The following is a 14860-nucleotide window of genomic DNA, read 5'->3' on the forward strand; positions in this document are numbered from 1 at the left end:
GAATAGGTTGTCTACAGAGATGTTGCCCAGGGGATGCCCGGATGTGTTCGCTGGGAGGCTTTTCTCATGTCCCCGCATGCTAGAGCTGACAGGCGGGAGCTCACCCCATCTCATGGACTCAGAAGCGACTTGAAAACATACTGCAAGTTGCTTCTGGTGTGAGAGAATTGGCTGTCTACAGAGATGTTGCCCAGGGGGCGCCCAGATGCGTTAGCTGGGAGGCTTCTCTCATATCCCCACAAGCTTGTAGAATCCATCTTCCTCTCTCCTGTGTGACTCAGTCCGAGTATCTGCCTACATTGTAGAATCCATCTTCCTCTCTCCTGTGTGACTCAGTCCGAGTATCTGCGTACATTGTAGAATCCATCTTCCCCTCTCCTGTGTGACTCAGTCCGAGTATCTGTGTGCATTGTAGAATCCACCTTCCTCTCTCCTGTGTGACTCAGTCCGAGTATCTGCCTGCATTGTAGAATCCATCTTCCTCTCTCCTGTGTGACTCAGTCCGAGTATCTGTGTGCATTGTAGAATCCATCTTCCTTTCTCCTGTGCGACTCAGTCCGAGTATCTCCCTGCATTGTAGAATCCATCTTCCTCTCTCCTGTGTGACTCAGTCCGAGTATCTGTGTGCATTGTAGAATCCATCTTCCTCTGTCCTATGTGACTCAGTCCGAGTATCTGCCTGCGTTGTAGAATCCACCTTCCTCTCTCCTGTGCGACTCAGTCCGAGTATCTCCCTGCATTGTAGAATCCACCTTCCTCTCTCCTGTGTGACTCAGTCCGAGTATCTGTGTGCATTGTAGAATCCACCTTCCTCTCTCCTGTGTGACTCAGTCCGAGTATCTGTGTGCATTGTAGAATCCATCTTCCTCTCTCCTATGTGACTCAGTCCGAGTATCTGCCTGCGTTGTAGAATCCACCTTCCTCTCTCCTGTGCGACTCAGTCCGAGTATCTCCCTGCGTTGTAGAATCCACCTTCCTCTCTCCTGTGTGACTCAGTCCGAGTATCTGTGTGCATTGTAGAATCCACCTTCCTCTCTCCTGTGTGACTCAGTCCGAGTATCTGCCTGCCTTGTATGTGGTTATCTGATCACTTAAGCAGCTCAGGGGGGAAAGGAAGGGGCCTGAGGCTGTTAGGAATGGTGGGAGTTGCAGTCCAAAACATCTTGAGGGCCAAAGTTTGCCCAGGACCTTGTTGAGCATGCACCTAGTGGGAGACCTCAGGCTCCTCTTGTGTAATGTGTCCAATGGCTGTGGAAGTTATGAGTACTTTTTACGTACTTTCCTTGGGGAAAAAAGCGCAACAATTCAAATTTACAGCTTCCCATGTTCAAGGTGAAAGGAAAATCTTTAATACAAGAGAGATTTACAATCATTACAGTAGAGAGAGGGATTAAAGGAAGGAGGAGAACATTAACATACTCGAAATAGATTCATTTCCTAGGGCCAATGCTTAGCCATCGCTGACAAAGTGCCCGTTCTTACGCACTCCTCGGGTGATGGATGCGCACTATTCCGGGGAGAGAGGATGCTCAAGATAATATTCACCCGCACCTTGGATTCCTGCTGAAGGTAAACTATTTTTTGAACATTTCCATTGGAAAATGTCAATCCTCCTCACTGGAAATTTTTAAGCAATTCAGGGACATTCACTGAACAGAGACCAAAAATGAGAGGTGTAGGATATTTGCTAGTAAATTGATATTACTTTCTATATAACTAGGAAACACATGACTTTGCAAACCACATATTTTTGCAGACATTAAAAAAGTAAATCCTGCCGTTAAGCCTAGTCATGTCCGACTCTGGGGGTTGGTGCTCATCTCCATTTCGAAGCTGAAGAGCAGGCGTTGTCCATAGACCCCTTCAAGGGCATGTGGCTGCATGGAGCGCCGTTACCTTCCCGCCCAAGCAGTACCTATTGATCTACTCACATCTGCATGTCCATAGACACCTCCAAGGTCATGTGGCCACTGGCATGACTGCATGGAGCGCCGTTACCTTCCCGCCAATGGGAACAGTACCTATTGATCTACTCACATTTCCATGTTTTTGAACTGCTAGGTTGGCAGAAGCTGGAGCTAACAGCAGGAGCTCACCACACCCCCTGGATCCGAACCGGGGGGCTTTGGATCCAGGGGGCTTTGTTCTAGGATTCAGGGGCTGGGTGGCCATTTGTTGGGAGGGATCGGATGGTGTCTTCCTGCCTGGCAGAAAGAGTTGGACTGGATTACCTTTCCATCGCTAGGGTTCTATGAGTCTATGATTCAAGGGCTGGGTGGCCATCTGTTGGGAGGGATTCAGTGAGGACTCTCACCCTGGCAGAATGGGTTGGGCTGGATGACCTTTGAGGCCCCTTCCATCTCTAGGGTTCTATGAGTCTATGATTCAGGGGCTGGATGACCGACCATCTGTGGGGAGGGATCCAGTGGGGACTCCAGGAGCAACAGATTTGGGAAAAGAAAGAAATCCAATAACGTTGGCTCGCAACTCAAGCAAACTGGATGTGGAAAAATTCATTGGGAACATAAATATAGAATCCCACCATGTATTTTTTTTTTGGTACAGTCACAAACAGACAGCAGTTGTTGAACATTAATCACAAGTATTTGGCAGTTGTTAAAAATTAGATTTCCCCTTAAACTATGCACCACTGATCAATTACATGGCAGACAGCTTCTAGAGACAGATTTCGATGATGAATTATCCTGTTTTGTTTCTGAAATCAAAACACAGTATTCGAGATACTGCTGAGTTGGTGGTATTGCCTTCATGCCTCTAAATCGGGCACGGGCAAACTTGGGACCTCCCTCCAGGTGTTTTGGACTTCAACTCCCATCATTCCTGGCCTCTTTGCTAAGCTGAAGAGACGGCGTTGTCCATAGACACCTCCAAAGTCATGTGGCCTTGGGCATGACTGCATGGAGCACCGTTACTTTCCCGCTGAAGCAGTACCTATTGATCTACTCACATTTGCATGTTTTCAAATTTCTAGGTTGGCAGAAGCTGGGGCTAACAGCGGGAGCTTGCCTAGACCGCCCTACCATTTTATTCCCTTCGTTAACTAAATGGTGGTCCTTTCATGTTCTCATTTTATTTTATTTTTTTAATGTTTTCATTGTTATTATATTGTATGACCTTGGTTTTAATGCGTTTTTATCTGTTTGAAGATGCTGTTTTTACATGTATTTTATTTTGCTCATTACTTGCTCATTAAATTGTTATTATTATTAGCTGGCCCTGATTGTTTCGTGCTTGGAATTCCCGTTTTCTGCACGTTGTACTTCATTTACTGTCCTGATTTTAGAGGGTTTTTTTGCAGTTTCAAGGCCTGGCTGCTTCCTGCCTGGGGGACTCCTTTGTTGGGAGTTGTTAGCTGGCCCTGATTGTTTCATGCCTGGAATTCCCCTGTTTTCTGCACGTTGTACTTCATTTACTGTTCTGATTTTAGAGGGTTTTTTGCAGTTTCAAGGCCTGGCTGCTTCCTTGCCTGGGGGAATCCTTTGTTGGGAGTTGTTAGCTGGCCCTGATTGTTTCATGCCTGGAATTCCCCTGTTTTCTGCATGTTGTTCTTCATTTACTGTCCTGATTTTAGAGGGTTTTTTTGCAGTTTCAAGGCCTGGCTGCTTCCAGCCTGGGGGAATCCTTTGTTGGGAGTTGTTAGCTGGCCCTGATTGTTTCATGCCTGGAATTCCCTGTTTTCAGAGAGTTGTATTTTATGGACTGTCCTGATTTTAGAGTTTTTTAAATATTGGTAGCCCAAATTCCTCTGTCATCAGAGGACAAAGGCATTAGGAGAGATTCTCTACAGACAATTTGAGCAGAGAACATCCAGATTTGCTCCTTTAAAGCAGAAAACTAGACAGCCCAAAGGTTGCTCTTATTATCAATTAGCCTAGAACAACCACAGCTGAAAACTCACTTAAATGTTCAATTTGTTTATCTTCTCAAGGAACAGACAGAAGCCGAGTCAATAGCCCTTAGCGAAGATCAAGGGCTCTCAGCTTGATTCTCTTTCATCCCAGATAAGTGATCCTATAACAACTCTAATAACCATCCACTCTCACAGGTAAAGTGAATAATCCCCGTCATCGGCCCTGGCATTCCTTGAATCCATACGAAGCACTATCTTGCTCAAGCCTCAGAACCCAGCAACAATTTCGGCAGTGTGACTGGGGTGATAATCTCCTAGAGTATATGATCTGGCACAACACAAAGTTTGCACAACACAAATCACGTCCCGTGTGTCCATGGACCTCCCTTGCTTCGTTTCCATCATACCTCACAACTACAACTCCCAAAGGTCAAGGTCTATCTTTCCCAAATTCTACCAGTATTCACATTTGGGCATATTGAGTATTTGTGCCAAGTTTGGTCCAGATCCATCATTGTTTGAGTCCACAGTGTAGGTGAACTACAACTCCCAAACTCAAGGTCAATGCCTACCAAACCCTTCCAGTATTTTCTTTTTTCAGGCATCTTTATGGCAGGCATCTTCACACCCTCTGAGGATGCCTGCCATAGGATGCCTTCCCCCAGGCAGGAAGCAGGGGGTTGATTTGGTCATTTGAGAGTTGTAGTTGCTGGGATTTATAGTTCACCTACACTTAAAGAGCATCTCGAACTCCACCAACAATGGAATTGAACCAAACTTGGCACACAGAACTCCCACGACCAACAGAAAATACTGGATTGGTTTGGTTGGCATTGACCTTGAGTTTGGGAGTTGTAGTTCACCTACATCCAGAGAGACATTGACCTTGAGTTTGGGAGTTGCAGTTCACCTACATCCAGAGAGCACTGTGGACTCAAACAATGATGGATCTGGACCAAACTTGGCACAGATACTCAATATGCCCAAATGTGAACACTGGTAGTAAATGGAGAAAATAGACCTTGACATTTGGGAATTGTGGTTGCTGGGATTTATAGTTCACCTACACTCAAAGAGCATCTCAAACTCCACCAACAATGGAATTGAACCAATCTTGGCACACAGAACTCCCACGACCAACAGAAAATACTGGATTGGTTTGGTTGGCATTGACCTTGAATTTGGGAGTTGTAGTTCACCTACACTGTAGACTCAAACAATGATGGGTCTGGACCAAACTTGGCACGGATACTCAATATGACCAAATAAGAACACTGGTAGAAAATGGTGAAAATAGACCTTGACATTTGGGAATTGTAGTTGCTGGGATTTATAGTTCACTTACGCTCAAAGAGCACTCTGAACTCTACCAACAATGGAACTAAACCAATCTTGGCACACAGAACTCCCAACAGAAAATACTGGAAGAGTTTGGTCGGCATTGATTTTGAGTTTGGGAGTTGTAGTTCACCTACATCCAGAGAGGACTGTGGACTCAATGATGGATCTTGACCAAACTTGACAAAAATACTCAATATGCTCAAATGTGAACACTGGTGGAGTTTGGGGGAAATAGACCTTGACATTTGGAAGTTGTGGTTGCTGGGATTTATAGTTCACCTACAATCAAAGAGCCCCTTGAACCCCACCAAGGATAGAACTGGACCAAACAGGTGGAGAGATGTTCAGCCTTCTCTGCCAAAGAGAAGACCATCAGAAATATGTATTTTCTGATGGTCTTTGTGACCCCCAGGTTGAGAAATGCTGGCATAACAACTTCTGGCAGCATTATTTTCATGCTTCTATGGCCTGACAAACAACTTACACAGCGGTTTAACCAGTCATCCCATGAACCTTGGTGCCTTCTCACCACCTCCCTGCATGATACACATAAATCAAAACAAATTGCTTCTTCTAAACACTGTCACAGGCCTCTATTTCCTCCTCTTTCCCGCAACCTTTTCAGCAGATTTTTAGGCATTTTATCATTGCCCTGATGTCCATTTCCTTCCTCCGGCCTTTGCCATTGTTAAAACCCAGCTCCTTATCTTTAGTGAGCTTCTTTTCCTGTTTTGCATTCTGATGACCTAACAATTGGAAGGATGGGGAAAGTTAACAGCTGATATGACTGATGATTGTTTAAAGACGATGTCATAATGAATTACAATGATGTGCATGTCTGACGCAGAACTTGGATGCAGCAAGCATCTGAAGGTTATGTCTTTATTTATGTCTTTACGTCCAGTCGTGTCCAACTCTGGGGGTTGGTGCTCATCTCCATTTCTAAGCCCAAGAGCCGGCGTTGTCCATAGACACCTCCAAAGTCATGTAGCCAATGACATGACTGCATGGAGTGCCATTACTTTCCTGCTGGAGCAGTACCTATTGATCTACTCACATTAGCATGTCCATAGACACCTCCAAAGTCATGTGACCATTGGCATGACTGCATGGAGAGCCATTACCTTCCCACCAGAGCAGTACCTATTGATCTACTCACATTAGCATGTCCATAGACACTTCCAAAGTCATGTGGCCATTGGCATGACTGCATGGAGAGCCATTACCTTCCCGCCAGAGCAGTACCTATTGATCTACTCACATTAGCATCTCCATAGACACCTCCAAGGTCATGTGGCCATTGGCATGACTGCATGGAGTGCTGTTACCTTCCCGCTGGAGCAGTACCTATTGATCTACTCACATTAGCATGTCCATAGACACATCCAAAGTCAGGTGGCCAATGACATGACTGCATGGAGTGCTGTTACTTTCCCGCTGAAGCAGTACCTATTGATCTACTCACATTAGCATGTCCATAGACACCTCCAAAGTCATGTGGCCATTGGCATGACTGCATGGAGCGCCGTTACCTTCCTGCCGGAGCAGTACCTTTTGATCTACTCACATTAGCATGTCCATAGACACCTCCAAAGTCATGTGGCCACTGGCATGACTGCATGGAGAGCTGTTACCTTCCTGCCGGAGCAGTACCTATTGATCTACTCACATTTCCATGTTTTCAAACTGCTAGGTTGGCACAAGCTGGGGCTAACAGCGGGGGCTCACCCCGCTCCCTGGATTCGAACCACTGACCTTTCGCTCAGCAGTTTAACCAACATAGTGCTATTCATTAGCCTCCTACAATACTACAATGTAACCAGAATACAACAAAGGTATAACATAGATATCAAGTTCAAACCGATCGGATGATACACTGTTTGAATCAACATATCCTTTTCTCAAGATTCAACCACACATGCGGGAAATGAATGGTTCCAACCAGGCCTGGGCAAACTTGGGCCCTCCGGGTGTTTTGGACTCCAACTCCCACCATTCCTAACAGCCTACCGGCTGTTAGGAATGGTGGGAGTTGGAGTCCAAAACACCCGGAGGGCCCAAGTTTGCCCAGGCCTGGTTCGAACTGTTCTCGATATACTGTAACTTTGCTCTGACTTCCACAAAGTTTCCCAAATGTTGCCATGGAAGATACAGTTTCCCAGTCAAAAGGAACTTCCCATAGAAACATGCTTGCCTTCCAGGGAAGGAAAGGAAATAGCTGAACACAAAAAGAGCGAATGAGTGAACCAGGCTTTCTGTTATGTCTAGACCAGTGATGGCCAACCTATGACACGCGTGTCAGCACTGACATGCCTAGCCATTTTTGCTGACACGCTACCGCGTGCAGATTGATTGAATGACTATGTATTTTGTGGCCAAATTTGGTGTGATTTGGTCCAGTGGTTTTGTTGTTTACTCCATGGGAATTATGCACATTACATTTATATATATATATATATATATATATATATATATATATATATATATATATATCACTCTATTATTATTCTATTATTATTGTAGTATATTATCATATTATTACTATTATATTATTATTATATTTATTATTCATGACTACATTGAAACTAGATTAGAGAGAAATCAGCGTGGAAACTGCAAGAGATACCATAGATTGTTGTAACATGGAAATAATGGTAGTAAATAGTTTTTGATTTATAAATACAGTTATATATTACAATTATATATTTTTGTTATTTGAACTATACATATTGCGAAAGTATGGTTTTTTTTTCTCAAAGTGACACATCACCCAAGTCATGCTAGGTTTTTTGGTGAATTTTGACACACCAAGCGCAAAAGGTTGCCCATCGTTGCTCTAGACCAGGGGTCCTCAAACTTTTAAAGCAGAGGGCCGGTCCACAATCCTTCAGACTGTGGAAGGGCCGAATTATCATTTGGAAAAAAAACCGGACAAATTCCTATGCACACTGCACATGTCTTATTTGTAGTGCAAAACAACAACAACAATGAAAGAACAATACAATATTTAAAAATGAAAACAATTGTAACCAGCATAAACCTATCAGGATTTCAATGGGAAGTGTGGGCCTGCTTCTGGCCAATGAGATAGTCAAGTGAATTAGGATTATTGTTGCTGTTGTTGTTGTGTACCTTCAAGTCATTTTAGACTTTGGGTGAGCCTAAGTCTAACATTATTTATTTATTTATTTACTACATTTATTTATTACATTTATATCCCGCCCTTCTCACCCTGAAGGGGACTCAAAGCAGCTGTATGTACATACAATATATTATATTATTAGCATAGCACAATATTAGCATTATATATTACCATATTGAACGATACCACTATACTGTAATATTATATGTAATATATAACATATACAGTAGAGTCTCACTTATCCAACATAAACGGGCCGGCAGAACGTTGGATAAGCGAATATGTTGGATAACAAGGAGAGATTAAGGAGAAGCCTATTAAACACCAAATTAGGTTATGATTTTACAAATTAAGCCCCAAAACAACACATTATACAACAAATTTGACAGAAAAAGTAGTTCAATATGCAGTAATGCTATGTAGTAAATAAAGTATTTATGAATTTAGCACCAAAATATCATGATGTTTTGAAAACATTGACTACAAAAATGCGTTGGATAATCCAGAACGTTGGATAAGTGAGTGTTGGATAAGTGAGACTCTACTGTAATTAATATTATGATATGGTATCATTATTAATATTATATTGTATAACACAATATTATCAATATTATATGTATATACAATATATTATATTATTTAAAATGATATAAAATATATTATAAAACTTATAAATGACCTTGGAGGGCTGCATCCGGCCCCCAGGCCTTAGTTTGGGGACCCCTGCACTATACTGTAATATTATATGTAATATATAACATATAATTAATATTATTATATAGTATTAGTATTATATTGTATAACATTATAATATTATTATCAATATTATATGTAAATACAATATATTATTAAAATGATATAAAATATTATATTATAAAACGGTGGCTGAGGGCCAGGTAAATGACCTTGGAGGGCCGCATCCGGCCCCCGGGCCTTAGTTTGGGGACCCCTGCTCTAGACTTTCCTTATAAGTTCAATGTACGATGCTTGATGGAGTGACTGAACTGGCAAATGCAGACTGTCATTGTCGGTTATGCATATTTTATGAATTAGAATCCACCACCAACCTGAGGTTGGCTTTGGCTGGGTGGGCTTCTGCATCTGGAGGGTCCTTGGCTAACTAGGTCACCGACAACCCTGCAAAATTTGCCATGTATTCAGCCACCGTGGGCAACAAGCCAAGGACCGTCCTCAGTTGCATGTGTGAAACTCACAGTGACAAGGGAGACCGCTTGGAGTCTTAACACACACAAATCAGCACAATCTGCTCTATTGTTGCTTCTCCAGCGTATCGTACAATGGAAAAAGCCCTACACCAGGCATGGGCAAACTTCGGCCCTCCAGGTGTTTCAGAATGCCCTCCCTAAGGAAATTAGGCAAGACCCGGCTCTGTACACCTTGTCGCACCTCAGGCTAGCTTCACCTTGCTATATGCACCAGACTGCACATAGGTTGAAGTCTTTTTAGTTTGTTAGAAAATAGAAGGTAAAAAGTTCTTAAAAAGGAAAAGTAAAGTTCCAAAAGTTCGTTACAAAACAAAGCCTTAGAGAATAATTCAAGAAGTCACAAGGAATAAACAAAGTCCCATTAGAGCATGACAAAGTCCCAGGAACATGAACACACAAAGGCTGCAAGATAATCCAGGAAAACGAGAGCTTGCTCCTTGGTTGAACGAAAGTTGCTTTGACAAAGGTTTGTCTCCAAACACAGTGGTTTAATACCCTTTGCAAAGCATGAAAGCATTTCTCTGGCTTCTAACCTCCCTCGTTTGCGATTCTCACACTTCTCTGAACTCTGAATTCCAAACGGTCAGTTCGATCTAAGGAACCTGTTTAGTTCAAGGTCAGCCTGCTCGTTAGTTTGCTGAGCCTCGTTATCAGACTGAGAACTGTCCTCCTTTTCCAAGTCCATTTGCACCTGGCTAGTTTCAGTATCATCAACATCATTCCTTGCTATGGGAAAATGAACTTGCACTCTCATCTTCCACAACAGGGACATTTTGAACCTGAATCCCATCATCCTCATCAGAGTCAATCTGAGGTTCCAGCTGAGTCACACAATGTGTTCCAGAAGCATTCTCTCCTGACGTTTCTCCCACACCTTTGAGGACGCCTGCTATGGATGTGGACAAAACTGGGTTGCTGTGAGTTTTCTGGGCTGTAATGGCCATGTTGTTCCAGAAGCATTCTCTCCTGACATTTCTCCCACACCTCTGAGGACGCCTGCCATAGATGTGGGTGAAACTGGGTTGCTGTGAGTTTTCTGAGTTGTAATGGCCATGTTCCAGAAGCATTCTCTCCTGACGCTTATCCCACACCTCTGAGGATGCCTGCCATAGATGTGGGTGAAACTGTGTTGCTGTGAGTTTTCTGGGCTGTAATGGCCATGTTCCAGAAGCATTCTCTCCTGACGCTTCTCCCACACCTCTGAGAACGCCTGCCATAGATGTGGGTGAAACTGGATTGCTGTGAGTTTTCTGGGCTGTAATGGCCATGTTCCAGAAGCATTCTCTCCTGACATTTCGCCTGCACCTTTGAGGACACCTGCCAAAGATGTGGGCGAAACGTCAGGAGAGGCTGCTTCTGGAACATGGCCTTGCCACCTGGAAAACTCACAGTGACTCCGGCCGCGAAAGCCTTTGAGAAAAGATTGTTCGAGGGGAGAGAGAAGCTAAGTATAGAATAGAAAAGGGTACGTGGGCAACCGTAGGAGTCAATGGGCAGAAAAGGTTCCTTGAAAATGGAAATTTATAACTTAAGAAAGGATGAAAAAACTGGTTTGCAAGAATACACAACTTAAATAGCTTTTTACGAGGCGTTCACCATGTCAACAGCTCCACATTACAAACCCACGCCGCATGCCTTGGGATGCTTTGAAGCCTTTGAAGATGTTAACCCTGGTCTATAAGGGTATCCGATGAAACGAAGTCACGAAGCGTCCCTACGTAACGGGCTTCGTTTGTTGCCTTGCTCTCACCCTTTGTGAGAAATCTCATTTCCAAAAGCAAGAGCGAGGACTTATTCGGAATAAAAACACACACAAGAAAGGGGATGCGCGGAAGAGGGACCACGGGGAGCAAAAGCAGGAGATCCGATCGGGAGGCAGAGTTCAACCCGGCAAGTTCCTGCCCGTTTGACAGGGCTCAGCCCTGGCAGGAAGCACACCTCGGCAGGAACAACCAAGTGCCCTTGGTGGCCGACCTGTTCTGCAGGAATCGGAGGCAGCCAAACAGGCTCTTTCTGCAGCCTCCTTGATGGCTGAAGGTTGTGCTGTAAGCTCCTTGAGGCAGGGCTAGATTTCTCAGAGAGGTTCTGCAAATGAGCCATTTGCAGCTTTGCCCATCGCTCAGATCCTCAGTTTCTCTCCAGCCTTGCATCTGCCTGTATCTGCTTACACTTCCTGAAAGATCTAGTCAGTTCCTCCGCCTCTGCTCTTCGGTCTCTCTCCAGCCTTGCAGATGCAAAGATGTAAGGATGCGGATGCACAGCTGGAGAGAGACCGAGGAGCAGAAAGGTGGAGGAACTGAACAGATCTCTCAGGAAGCGTCTGCAGATGCGCGGCTGGAGAGAAACTGAGGATCTAGTACAACCTTCAGCCACCAAGGAGGCCGCAGAAAGAGGGTTGGATGGAGCTTGTTTGGCGGCCTCCTCGGTCTCTCTCCAGTCTTCTGTATACACTTCCTGAGAGATCTGCTCAGTTCCTCCACCTCTCTGCTCCTCGGTCTCTCTCCAGCCTTGCATCCGCATCCTTACATCACTGCATCCGCAAGGCTAGAGAGAGACCGAGGAGCAGAAAGGTGGAGGAACTGAGCAGATCTCTCAGAAAGCATCTGCAGTTCAAGGCTGGAGAGAAACTGAGGATCTAGCACAACCTTCAGCCACCAAGGAGGCCACCGAAAGAGGGTTGGATGGAGCTTGTTTGGTGGCCTCCTCGGTCTCTCTCCAGTCTTCTGTATACACTTCCCGAGAGATCTGCTCAGTTCCTCCACCTCTCTGCTCCTCGGTCTCTCTCCAGATACAGGCATTCCAAAATAAAGGACACTTCTGGCCCAAAGCCTTTCCCTTGCAAATCCATCTTCCCAAATCCAGAAGCAATGTTATTTACCTCTAGACCAGTGATTCCCAAAGTGGGCGCTACCGCCCCCTGGTAGAGAGAAGTAAAGGAAGGAAGAAAGGAAGAAGAGAAGGAAGGAGGAAAAGAAGAAAGAGAGAAGGAAAGAAAGGAAGGAAGAAGAGAAGGAAAGGAAGGAAGAAAGGAAGGAAGGAGAGAAGGAAGAAAGGAGAGAAGGAGAGAAGTAAAGGAAGGAAGAAAGGAAGAAGAGAAGGAAGGAAGGGAAGGAAGGCAGGAGGGAAGGAAGGAAGAAAGGAGAGAAGTAAAGGAAGGAAGGAAGGAAGAAGAGAAGGAAGGAAGGAAGGGTCGCGTGGGGGGGGGGGGGGCTGACCTGCCGGACGTGGAGCCTCCGTGCGCGCGTGTCGGGCTCCTCCTCCTCGGTGCCGGCGGGCCTCTTCCTGCCCAGGACCGGGTGCCGGAGGCTGCGTCGGAAGGCCGGGAAGTCGAAGCGGAAGGGGGCGCGGGTGCGGGCGCGGGGGGAGGCCGTGCGGGGGCGCCCTTCCCGGCGGACCCCCTCCTTCTTCTCTCTCTCTCTGTGTCTTGGGGGCGGGGGCGGGGGTCCGGGCGGCGGGGAGGGGGCGGGCGTGTGGGCGGGGGGCGTCTCGCTCCCGGAGCCCCCTCCTCCCCCTCCTCCCCCGGCTCCCCCCCCTCCTCTCCGGGGCAGGAAGAGGCGCTTGACGCGGGAGGAGTCCGGGAGGAGGAAGAGGGCGCCGAAGCAGAGCGTGAGCAGCCCCGAGAGGAAGAGCAGGAAGAGGAAGCGCTGCGGGAGGCGCAGACCCAGCGCCGAGAACACAGGCATCGCCGGCACCGCGACGCCCTCATCCACACCGGGCGCAGGACTCGCTTCCTCCGCCGCCGCCGCCGCCGCCGAGGAGCAGCCGCATCCTCCGGCCCGGCTCTGTTCCCCTCTCCGCCTCCCGGACCTCGAACTTCTCTCTCTCCGGGAACGGGAGCGTTTCTCTCCGCCCGCCTCGCCTTCTCGCCTTCCTTCTCCCTCCGCGTCTCGCCTCAGACTGCGACAGCAGCCGCTACAACGACGCCCCGCCCCCTCCGCCCAAGCCCCGCCCCCTCCGCCCAAGCCCCGCCCCGATGGAACGCTTTCCCAACCCTCACGCCACGCCCCTCGCCGCTATTGGCTGAGGACGTTCTCTTCGCCACACCCCCTCCCTTTGTAGTCTCCTCCTCCTCCTCCTTCTTTTTTTTTTTTACCATCCAAAACCTTTGGAACCCAACGCTGCTCGTGGCCAGGCTTTGCTCTCTCATTGGCTGGGAAAAAAGGCGGCATCAATTATTACCATCCTAGAATTCAATGACAGACTCGAAATGCGCCAATTGTGTATCTATAAGTATATTTTTTTAATCAATGTTTAATGTATTTAATTTTAATGGATTGAATTGTCTGTAATACAGTACAGTCTCACTTATCCAACAATGTATACATCCAATGTATGTATGTGTGTGTGTATGTATGTATATATGTATGTATGTATATATGTATATATATATATACGGTAGAGTCTCACTTATCCAAGCTAAACTGGCCGGCAGAAGCTTGGATAAGCGAATATCTTGGATAATAAGGAGGGATTAAGGAAAAGCCTATTAAATATCAAATTAGGTTATGATTTTACAAATTAAGTACCAAAACATCATGTTATACAACAAATTTGACAGAAAAAGTAGTTCAATAGGCAGTAATGTTATGTTGTAATTACCGTATTTACGAATTTAGCACCAAAATATCACAATGTATTCAAAACATTGACTACAAAAATGGCTTGGATTATCCAGAGCAGGGGTCCCCAAACTAAGGCCCGGGGGCCGGATGCGGCCCTCCAAGGTCATTTACCTGGCCCCCACCCTCAGTTTTATAATATAATATTTTTGTATTAGTTTTAATAAAATAATATATTGTATATACATATAATATTGATAATAATATTATGTTATACAATATAATACTAATAATAATACCATATAATAATATTAATTATATGTCGGGCTGTGGCGCAGGCTGGAGAGCAGCTGCAATGAATCACTGCAATGAATCACTCTGACCAGGAGGTCATGAGTTCGAGGCCCGCTCAGAGCCTATGTTTGTCTGTCTTTGTTCTATTTTAAAAGGCATTGAATGTTTGCCTATATGTGTAATGTAATGTGATCTGCCCTGAGTCCCCTTCGGGGTGAGAAGGGTGGAATATAAATGCTGTAAATAAATAAATAAATATATATATTACATAACATATAATAGTATAGTGGTATAGTTCAATATAGAATTATATAATGCTAATATTGTGCTATACTAATAATATAATATATTGTATGTACATATAGCTGCTCTGAGTCCCCTTCGGGGTGAGAAGGATGGTATATTAATTAATTTTAGACTTAGGCTC

General features: G+C 45.3%; 1 protein-coding gene across 1 annotated transcript in view; it reads right to left on the bottom strand.

Moving 5' to 3' along the window:
- The window catches only part of man1c1 (mannosidase alpha class 1C member 1), a 109680-nt gene extending 96194 nt beyond the window's left edge, over window positions 1-13486 (bottom strand). The window contains exon 1 of the mRNA XM_062962553.1: window positions 12796-13486. Coding sequence (XP_062818623.1) covers window positions 12796-13263 — 468 coding nt within the window. The 5' untranslated portion in view covers window positions 13264-13486. The remainder of the gene's footprint in view (window positions 1-12795) is intronic.
- Between the last annotated feature and the right edge of the window lie 1374 nt (window positions 13487-14860).

The sequence above is a fragment of the Anolis carolinensis genome, unplaced genomic scaffold, assembly GCF_035594765.1.
Source record: "Anolis carolinensis isolate JA03-04 unplaced genomic scaffold, rAnoCar3.1.pri scaffold_10, whole genome shotgun sequence".
NCBI lineage: Eukaryota > Metazoa > Chordata > Lepidosauria > Squamata > Dactyloidae > Anolis > Anolis carolinensis.